This window comes from Melitaea cinxia, chromosome 30, assembly GCF_905220565.1.
Source record: "Melitaea cinxia chromosome 30, ilMelCinx1.1, whole genome shotgun sequence".
NCBI classification, from domain to species: Eukaryota; Metazoa; Arthropoda; class Insecta; order Lepidoptera; family Nymphalidae; genus Melitaea; species Melitaea cinxia.
Window position 1 is genome coordinate 8,265,226 of NC_059423.1, and position 11,592 is coordinate 8,276,817.

Consider the following 11,592-nt stretch of genomic DNA (forward strand, 5'->3'; position numbering starts at 1 on the left):
TACTTTAAAATTCTAGTTTTACAAGTAGATCGAAAATTATTATCATTATATATATATGTTGTATGTTTGTGACCATAGAAGTTGGTTTTTGATTTTGTTTAACTTTAAATAATTTAATATGAATATATAACAACTTTGGATATTATGTATAATCAAGGAGTGTAATTTATGGATAGGTTAGGGTTTTTTTTTTTTTTGTATAACGAAACTGTCGTTATACGTTGTACTTTTTAAGTTAGATAGGTTAGGGTTAAATTACACTCCTCGATTATACATAATTACCACAACTATAAACAAGAATAATAACACTACATAATTCTGTAACAAACTAAACATTATATACTTAACACTTAATTTAAAAATCAAATGAAACAACAATAAAAATCACATATTTATTAATCTTCTACATCTTTCTCTTCTATTTCTGGAAGGTCCCGATCAGTTTCTTGATCAAAGTAATTTTCAGGTACAACATAGTTCTCTGGAGGTCTCATCGGACCATACATCTTTCTCTCCGCCTGTGTTTTTACCATTTTTCTCTCTGTCTTGTCAATTGTACTTGGTTCTTCCGTTTCTTGATTCTTTGCAGGTTCTGGCTCATCGTCCGAGTCCATTTCCTCGACAAATTCTTCTTCTTGTTTTACTTGCTTTTGGACTTTTGGTCGTTTCTCTATGTCGTCTTTTAATCTTATCCTGAGACAAATAAATTATGCATTATTTAATGTGCCTAGTATTTATATTAGCAACTTGCTTGGGGGGTCATGCTCATGGTATTGCAGGTAAGACTAGGCTAGGCTATAACTGCTTACCATCAAGTGGGCTGCGTTTTTTTGTTTACTGACCTATTAATATGTAATAAAAAAATGACCAAAACCTCAAGAGTATACTGAATAACTGATAAATAGTTATATAAATTTTTTTATTATATAAAGGTGGCAAACCAGCTTATAGTCCGTTTTATGGAAAGCACATACAGTCGCTAATGGCCATTTGCAAAATCAGAACCATTGCAAGCATTTGCCGACCCTAATCCATTACCCTGCTTCAGAACACTGGCTATCTTATCAACTATAAGAACACAACACCATTTGAGAGCAGTCCTATTTAGCTGTGATCTTTTGTTAGACCGAGGTAAAAATAAAAATCATCATATCAAAAATTTCGATCTAGCGGGTACATCGTTCCATAGCTTAATTGGCTAGAGCGCCGACACGGTCAGTCGCAGACGCGGGTTCGATCCCCGCTAGAGCGGTCAATTTTTGATATGATATTCAAAAATGTTTAGATTTCCTAATGTGTGGGTAACACAAAAATAAAATCGTACGTATACCTTACCTTAGTTAAAGTAAGTTATAACTCATCTCCTAAACACTGCTTGATATTACTGTTCTGTTCCCGATATATTCCAAAGGTAACCCTAAAACCTCACCATTTGTAACGTGACAATCTCTTGGGTAACCCTTTAAGGGTCACATTTTCTGGTGCTTCCCAAGTCAGGCTGCTCCAGATTTTGAACAACTCTCCAGATTTTTGCTGTGCTCTACCTCAATAGAAAAAGTTTAAATATGCTTTACCTCTTCCCATAAATCACTGAATTAGTCTGTTTGACTGCCATCTTGCTTTCATCCTTTTTAATTAACGGCGGCGCGTGCGCGGGTCTCGCTAGCTCTGCTAATCGTTGTGTCTTTGATAACTCTGCTTTGAGCTTTTGTATGCTCATCTTTGGAAAAAAAATTGGGCCAGATTAGTTTGTAAATATTCGTAGATTCATATAGACTTTGAATTTATTAAGTTTTCTTGCTAGTGCAATCAATAAAATTTTAGGAATAGTAGGATTAAAATTGTATTTCTGTAATTGAAATGATACTAAATATGACACAATTTTAATTTTTCTAAGTGACCTAATTAAAATTGAAGATCTATGAGAGAATCCAAAATTACTATAATTAATATCCCAGTATGGCTAATTATTTTAATTTCTACAACCTAAAACACCTTTATGACCAAATTCAAAAGCTAAGTATAAAAAAATTGTCAACTTGTATTATAAGTCTCACCTTAGTTTTAGATATCTCAGTCTTTTGTGCCATACTTTGTCCCTGTTTGCCCAAACTGTTCATGAATTCGTCCAGAGTGTCTTCATCTCCTTTTGTATCTTTTGTCGGTTTGTTCGTAGCTCTGAGACGCTCTAATGACTTCTCTTCTGAAGCTATCTTGCTTTCGATTTGGGTAATTTGTTCGAGCTGAAATGAAAATATATTGATATAGGGCACAGCAGGAGATTTTTTGGAGCAGCCCGACTGGGGTAGCTCGACCTTTCAGAAGATCATAGCTAAATAATAATGCTTTCAAGCAGTATTATGTTCCTATGGTGAGTAAGGTGACCAGAGCTCCTGGTGGAACAGTGGCTTAGCGAGAGGGGGGCATCATGCCCCGGGCGCTACTCACAAAGGGGCGCCAAATGGTCCTCAAAACTAAAAATTGTACATTATACAATAAAATTACAAATTATTTGTTCGATTTTATTTTTGTGTTACCCACACATTAGGAATTCTAAAGATTTTTGAATATCATATCAAAAATTGACCGCTCCAGCGGGGTTCGAACCCGCCGTCTGTGTCCGACACGGTCAGTCGGAGACGCGGACCCCGCTGGAGCGGTTAATTTTTGATATGATATTCAAAACTGTTTACAAATTATTTGGTTTTCGAATGGGGGGGGGTGGGCACTAAAAAGGCCTTGTGCTCCGGGCGCGAGTTAAGCTCGCCACGCCACTGTGGGGGGGATTGGGGATGCAAGCAAGATGGCAGTCAAACAGACTAATTCAGGGATTATGGGAGAGCAATATTGAGCTGTGATCTTTTTATCAGTTAAAATACTTGTCACATCAGCCTTTCGCAGTCCACTACTAGACCTAGGCCTCCCCAATTTTGGCGTGAACTTATTTGTTTTGCCCATAGTCACCACGTTGGGCAGGCGGGTTGGTGACCGCAGGGCTGGCTTTGTCGCACTTAAAACGCTGCTGCCCGTCTTCGGCCTGTGTATTTCAAAATCAGCAGTTGGATGACTATCCCGCTATCGGCCGGCTTTTTAAGGTCCAATGTAGTAGTGGAACTGTGATATCCCTTAGTCGCCTCTTTCGACACCCACAGGAAAAGAGGGGGTGGCTATATTCTTCAATGCCGTAACCACACAGCATAAGCATCAAGATACATACTCCTCACTCCCTTCCCCTAACACCACCGCCTCATGGAAAGTCAAGCACTCACCAGCTCGTCGTAGGTGAGAGGCCTGCTGTCCTCCACGGGAGACTTACATACTGTTCACCCCCTTTCCCTAACACCACCACCTTATGGACTAACCAACCAGGACTCACCAGGTCGTCGTAGGTGAGAGGCCTGCTGTCCTCCATGGCAGCCGCGCCGTGCCTCTCCATGCGCGCGCGCCGCTTGCTCTCCACGCTGCCGGTGCGGTCCAGGAACGTGTCGTCGTCGGAGTCGTAGTAGTCGTCCGCGCTCCAGTCGCGACGTTTGCGGCGACGGGGTTCTGTGGGGACCGTTTCGATATTTCAAAATCTCTTCGACATCACCACTATGATGTGGAAAATTTTAGATGATATTTTAAACTTTGATGTCAACAGCAGTATGTTCTCTGTGTACACTTCCCTACCGCTTTTTCACTACACTGTGTCCTATATACCCAAAGGTTGTCTGGAAGAGATCGCTACTCTAGCGATAAGACCGCCTTTGTACACTGTTTTTTATTTATTTGTAATATGTTATTGTGTTGATCGTTGTTGTGTACAATAAAGAGTATCTATCTATCTATCTATCTATCTATCTATGTTTAGATGTAAATCTTAATATTCGATTTGTTTATTTTTGGTGATTTTAAGTGTCCGATATTCTAGTACTTTACAGTACTTTGGGAACGTGAAGAAAAGGGAGGATCATCCGACCAGACGGAACTTGTGTCTGGGGCTACCGCCCCGACGGTTGTTGTCGGGTTCTTGAATATATACTCAATCACTTTGAAAACTTTGATAGCGCGATGTAGGATACGTCAGTTTTTTTTTCTAGTTACATAGTTCGTAGTCGTTCATATTTCGCATGATAGATGGCGCCACAGTACGTACATACGCTATAGTTAAAGTTTTTAGACGAAGCCTTGGCGCAACGGTCACAGCACTGGTTTGCGGCTGTTGGTCGCGGGTTCGACCCACACATAGTTAACCATATGTAATTATGTATAGACGATGCAGATGTTTGCTGTGGTCTGGGCATTAGTGCTTGTGTATCGTGGGGGTTTATGAAACTCGATGATTACGGTTAATTCTACTGACAATGGCCAATATGACAGTAAAGATGTATCATACTAATATATTAAATACATTTTACTAACAACAAATCACAAACCATCTCTCATCAATCAATGCTGTAGATTTTTTTTGGGTTGTTATGGCATTTAATGCATTAGCAAAAGTGAAAGGTAGAGAAGCCCTTTTTGAAGAGACTTGAAGACCATGCACCCCATGCACAAATAAAGCATTATTATTAACATATATCTCCCTTCCTAATATTAGCGTTCTAGACTAGTCTGCTCACCGTGTTTCGCCTGCCTCAGCAGACCAGCTCGGTCCAGTATCCTGCACGCCTCCAGCGCGCAGGCTATCACCGCTTCCTTCTTCTTACCACGATGGAGAACCTCCGCGGTTATCGGCCGACCTGATGTCTCCTCCATGGGGAGTTCTACCCTGGAGGGGTAAAAGGAATCAGGTTATTATGTACAAAGATTGAGTCAACTTCTCTTTTAGATGAATATTGAGAAAGTTTATAAGCTATCCTTGACCCACAACGTATTGAGAGCAAACTTTTATTAATTACTAAGTAATTAGACTTTAATCTCTCTTCCGTTATCGCCTGTGTCTAAAAGCAGACTAGTAACCATAAACGATTACTCACGTAATACCACGTATGTCTAATAGTATTTAGGATGACCAAATTATAAAATTATCATCAAACGTCACAATAACCACTAAGTAGCTCACATCCATCTCTTTCAAAGGACAACTCCTTGATTATTAACAAGAAAAAGCAAGAAGGTATATATAATTTACTCTCCTAAAACGTTAGCATATATAAAATGACTAGCCGTGCTATGCGGTTTCATCCGCATTAATTTGAGGAAAGCAAAAAAGCCTTACTTATAAATAGAAAATATAACACAAAAATACTTCAATTCGAACCATTAGTTCCAGAGAATAGCGCGTTCAAACTCTCCACCTTCATAATACACATTACAGACTACTACAGATTACACTCACCTACAAAGGAACTGCCCCACACCCCTCTCCTCACAGTCATACACGAGATCGTACCCTTCCCTCTCGAAGTACCCCCGGAGGGTCTTCTTGGGGTCCTCGAGGTACAGCTCCTCGTTAGCAGTCGATGCGTACGGGTTCTCTGCTAGGTCTGGTTCATCTTCTGCATCTTCACCTGAAAGAGTTATTAGGTTAGGTTTAGTGAGGCTTTTCTTAAAATATCTTGCTAAATCAGTCAAATAGATGTCGTCTTTTTTTATACGACTACGCAACAAGCATGCGGCCCACTTGAAGGTATGTGGTTTGAGGTTTAGGCTTATAGATGTCTGCAACACCTTCTGTTCACGCGAAGACCATCGACCATCGCGCAAGCTTTTTTTTACCGTAGCTTATAGACGCCTGCAACACCAGAAGCATCGCAAGCGCGTTGCCGACCCAATCCCCCCAGGAGCTCTGGTTACCTTATTCACCAACAGGAACACAATACTGCTTGAAAACAGTATTATTTAGCTCTGATCTTCTTTAAGGTCGAGGTACAACGCCAGTCGGGCTGCTCTATATTTTGAGCAGGAAATTCCTGCTGTGCCTTACCATAGCGGGTCTCACTACTGACACAAGCCAAATGTTGCGGTTGTTGTAATGAAACCACCAAAATATGCAGGGAGATTTATATGTTTGTTTAAACTACCGCTTCTTTTTGAGTGATTTTCTATTGTGGATTTCTCCAAAATTATGGTGCCAACCTAGTTAAAATGTTATGAGAAGAATTGGCAATCTCTACTCACCCATTCCCCAGTCTATCCCCTGTCCTTTCTCCAAAATTATGGTGCCAACCTAGTTAAAATGTTATGAGGAGAATTGGCAATCTCTACTCACCCATTCCCCAGTCTATCCCCTGTCCTTTCTCCAAAATTATGGTGCCAACCTAGTTAAAATGTTATGAGGAGAATTGGCAATCTCAACTCACCCATCCCCCAATCTATCCCCTGTTCCTCCCTTCTCTTCTCCTCTTCAGCTCTATCCCTCTCTCTCTGTTCCTTGGCCTCCTGTATCATTCTCTCTTTCTCTAATTTCATAGTCTCTGCTCTCTTCTTTATTTCTGTGACTGTTAATTCTGATTCGCCTTCGACGTCGAAATCTGGTCCCTTCAATAGAATTTCGTTTTAAATAATAATTAATAATAATGATGAATTTACCGCCACCTATATATAGGTTAATTTTACACATGTAAGAAACATTTATAAAAAAGATACATACGTCAAACGTATCAAAATTTACAAAATATATTATGTTGTCAGTAATGTGAATGTGTGGAAGTGACTCAGCTTCAGATGACACAGAACCAAAGTGCTAGGCGGGAGTATTGCGGTGTGTTGCCCGGTTTCGGTACATATTTGTACTTACGTACATTCAAAGCATTGACATCAATTGAAACACTAAATAAAAATAAAAATAGTTTATGATAATTATACTAAGTAGGGCATAGTAGGTACCCTGACTATATGGCAGATCAGCGGACAGGGACCACTGTCGTCAATTTCAGCTTAACGCTGCCAGGCACTCTGTTTAGTGACTCAGTCTTGTTCTGGATTATTGCATCAAAACTATCCACAACCGTCAGTGTCGTCTAACTTCGCGGATGCGCTACAGTAGAGCCTGCCCTGAATGCATTGTTATATTGAGGCCTTTTTGAGATCGCCTTGCTTAGGTCCAGGAAACAGGCATACACCGTTGTACGTCTGTCTGTGTAGTATTCTGCTTGCTGCAGTCTGCTTTAAACTTTCCTCTTTAATATTCTTATATATTATTATATGAGCTTTTATTTGTATTTGTGTGTGTGTTTGTGAGTGTGTGTGTGTTTGTGTGTGTGTGAGTGTGTGTTTGTTTGTGAGTTATTGTGTCTTGTGAGTGTGTGTGTTTGAGTGTGTGTGTTTGTGAGTGTATGCAAAATTTAGTTCAAGCGTTTTCCAGTGGCCATGGTTTAGATTCTCCACAGCAAATTGTCGATTCAGTCAAGTTGATCAGTACTTCACCTCATATGATTCAGTACTTATTTATAACTATCTAAAATCTTTAAATAACAAGTGTCTTTCTAAATTAAAAACTTGAGAATGATTGGACCAATCCAGCAATTTTTTTAAGATCACTGTTACTTCATACTTTAAAAAAATTAAAAATTGAAAAAATCAGAAAATGTAAAGGTTAAACTATATGCGTTTGACACATCGCAAGCCAGGGTGTCAGTTGGAAGAACTAGTATATAATAGAAAATGAATTACCGAAATTTTAGTACGCAACTTCTGAGCTTTTGTGTTTTTCTGTATTGTTAGGGCATAGAAGAAACTAACTGCTAAACTCACCAACACTATAAATGTTCTTGTACTCGAACCAAACTTGATCTGATGACCGACTCTAACCCTCGTGTAGTGATTTTCTTTAACCCTCTCTCTATTGAGGAATGTTCCGTGTGTACTACCGAGGTCATAGATATACCAGCCGGATGGTGGCTCCCCGTCCGTTGCAAATGCTTTGTATTGGAGTACTGCATGGTGTCTGAGAATGATATTTATTTTATTATTATCATTGAATATTGTGCTGTGTGGCTACAGCACCAAAGAATATAGCCACCCCCTCTCTTCCCGTGGGTGTCGTAAGAGGCGACTAAGGGATAACACAGTTCCACTACCACCTTGGAACTTAAGAAGCCGACCGATGGCGGGATAACCATCTAACCGCTGGCTTTGAAATACACAGGCCGAAGACGGGCAGCAGCGTCTTCGGTGCGACAAAGCCAGCCTTACGGTCACCAACCCGCCTGCCCAGCGTGGTGACTATGAGCAACACACATGAGTTCACGCATTTTTGACGCGAACTTGTGGAGGCCTATGTTCAGCAGTGTACTGCAATAGGCTGAAATGAGATGATGATGATGATAATGATTGAATATTGTTATTTTTTTATAAACTAGAAAAAGAGTTAGGGGGCCATCTACAAATTATGTCACACGTTAAGAGGAGTTAGGGGATCGACGAAGTGTGGCATTGTGTGATAAGGGGAGGGGTTTAAAATTTTTTCACATCACATTTCAAAACATAATATATGTAATTGTTTGTAGTAAAACATGAGAAATACACTACATAAATTGCAAAATATGTGACGTCACGCTAGGTAGGTGACAAGCTTTAGCAAGCTGTGACAGGGACGGGAGAGGGGTCAAAATATTTTGAAATTTGTGAGACGTCATTTATGGATGAACCCTTATGTGCGTATATGAAATTTTAGTAATATTACCAAAATTCCCAAATTTAATCAAATTATACTTGTATATACTTTTAAATACACATTTTTTTAAAGGTATTTTTAGCCTTATCAGCCTTATTCTTATCAGCTTTTTAGATAAAAATAATAACATCAAGAGCATAATAGACAACCTTAAATATACCTGGATATGGTAGGATGTGCCATCACAACGTCACAGTTGGCTAGTCTTCCAAATACGTAATATGGCTTATTTGTCAGTTCAATCTTTTCCACTATCATACCTGATTTTAACACCTCTAATCCATAGTCGGAGCCTGGAAATAAGAATAGTATGTGTTATTTCACTTTATTCCACAAGTATATCAAATATGTTGAGAAAATGTCGACTTAAAGATGTACAGACTCATCTACCAGCTTAAGATGATCTTAAAACATACAAGAATGAATAGTTCTCTTACCTACATTGTTACAGTACAGTAGGATATACTAGTTTATGTTAATCTTTATCTCATAATTTGTAACGACAGATGCAAAGCTTTCTTTTATTACAAAGATGGAATATCTCAGACTCAAGAGACACTCGAGAATAAATTCAATTATTTTAATTTTACTGGAGATGTTATTGGAGTCACTTCTAAAATGAATTTATCAGTTACAGAATGTAAATAAAATAGAAATAAAAAAAATTATTACAAATCACTTTCATATCAAGTAAATTTATTTGGATGATCATTTACATGTCATGTGATATAAGTGCACACATTAAAGTTTTATATATAATTAAAATTATAATTTTATAAATTTAGCAGTGTTAACAGCACATTGTTATATTTTGATACGGTAACTGTCATTTACTATTTGAAAATCATTTTTGGAATAATGTAAGATTTTTATTGGTAACTAGCTGACCCGGCGAACTTCGTATCGCCTAACACAAACTTTATCGTATGGTATTAAAGTTCAAATTGACTTTTAAGTATTATCACAAATCTTTTGTATGGGAGTATAGGAAAGTGTTGTTTTTAGACTTTTTCAGGAAATTTAATTTCTTTTTTTTAGAATTTTTCTCTCCGTAAGAACCATCCTCGTACTTCAAGGAATATTTTAAAAAAAGAATTAGCGAAATCGGTCCAACCGTTCTCGAGTTTTGCGCTTAGCAACACATTCAGCGACTCATTTTTATATTATAGATGTAAACCATTGATATTTTCACAAGCATGATACATGTCATATTCTACATGATATTATATACATTAAAGCTCGGGTGAGTAATATTAATTAAAACATTATTACTTGTATATACTCACCATCAGGACACAAGCCCGACCATTTAGGTTCTTTGTAAGGTATAGGTGTAGACAATTCTTTCAATAGCACGGCAGGCGGTAAAGATTGTTTTGGATTCAATTCCGTAGTATTTTCCTTACTTTGTTCTTGACTTTTGCATTCTGTAGGTTTCTCTTGTTCATTTTTTGCTTTTTTAGGCAATTGGCCTATCCTACCAATAAGTACAGGCTTCTTAAACTCGATCTTTTCTTGAGTTGGCGCGTCCGCAGTCTTCTCGTTATCAGACATTATGATTGCAAAAAAAAATAAAAAAATGAAATATAGACACTTATATTCTAATACTTTTTACACTAACAATTTCATTTGTTAGTAATTTATTAAATAAAATAAACTAGTTCGCGCATCGCGATGTTGGTTCCAAGCAGCCAAAGCCAAGCAGCAAAACGTCACAATGACATCTGATTCTGACAGACGACAGAAAACAGGATTGAAAAAGCAAAAAACGAACATCTATAATGTAAGCTATAATATATATTATTTATAGTTTATACACTGTAGTTCGTTATATCATTAGTTAAAACTGCTAGTAAAATACTTAATGTTGAAAGAATTTTTTTAAAAGTATATAACAAAATAATAATATCCGATTTTCTTTCTAATTAGAACGGTTGAAATGGAATGTTTTATTTATTACCTGTAACGAACCTGAATGAATGAATTGAAATTCGAATGGAATGGCACGGCATTAATCAATCAATCAATTTAAAAAATCAAAAGAATTTGTACCGATACGGCAGGGCGATGTGTCGCGGATGTTTTTCTTTTTTTTTATATTCACAAATAACTATTAACAACTAAACAGGCTGTGCTCGTGTGTTCGTTCGTTATATTTTATTTGTTTTGTGTGCAGTGAACAATGTGAGTGACCGCGACATATTGCTGTACCAACGCATAGTTTTCGACAAAGATTTTAACCTGGTAATTAAGTTTTTATCGCTTACTCTTATCATAATTTTCTATTCCGTTGCAACTCAAACGTCCTACATCACGTAATTGCTGCAGGTGAGTGATTTTTCGTGCAATTTTTATGTTACAACGTAGTGCATCAACGGTTTTTTTGTTTTGTAATTTTTTTATCGAGGACGATTTCATAGGAATTCGCGGTATTTTATCGATGAAAGGTGAAAGTAAGACGAAAAGGTTTTAATCTGGCGAGAAATAATTATTGTTTTGACCTTTCAATCATTTTCCGCAATCTTTCAAGTGATTTCATAAAATTGAATTTGTTTGATCAATTCATAAAATACCAAACGTACCTTACATAATTCGTTTAGTGTATTCAATAGAAGTGTGAAATTTGAAATTTGTAAACATTGTGCTCGCAGCAGTATCGCCTCGACATTTACTCAAGGCTAAATTTAGAGTTAAACTTTCAATTTTCCGATTATAGATCAAACAAAATTTCTCTATTGGTTTCCACATAACGATATATTGCTTAATTGTTTGTTAAATATTTTTTTTTTCCTATTTTTTTTTTTTTTTTTTGATAATAGTGTAAATATATTATCAAATTTAGTTTTTCTTTTTTTATATTTGGAGTACCTATAAAAAAAATTTAAAAACTTGTTTTCAATTCAATGTTAACCAATTCAAATTTTCAAATGTGAATTTATATTTAATTATTTTCAAACTGGGAAATGAATACATTTTTTTACTCCAAATTT

The 11,592-nt window shown here is 37.2% G+C and overlaps 1 protein-coding gene across 1 annotated transcript; it reads right to left on the bottom strand.

Annotated features, from left to right (window-relative positions):
- Positions 1-378: 378 nt before the first annotated feature.
- LOC123668175 (kanadaptin) lies at positions 379-10,318 on the bottom strand. The gene is made up of 10 exons (XM_045601964.1): positions 9,889-10,318; positions 8,763-8,895; positions 7,681-7,873; positions 6,288-6,465; positions 5,324-5,495; positions 4,605-4,753; positions 3,377-3,546; positions 2,058-2,243; positions 1,575-1,720; positions 379-693 (listed from the first exon to the last, which is right to left on the bottom strand). Exons 1-10 carry the CDS (start codon positions 10,154-10,156, stop codon positions 396-398), a joined length of 1,893 nt encoding a protein of 630 aa, XP_045457920.1. The 5' UTR covers positions 10,157-10,318; the 3' UTR covers positions 379-395.
- Positions 10,319-11,592: the final 1,274 nt, after the last annotated feature.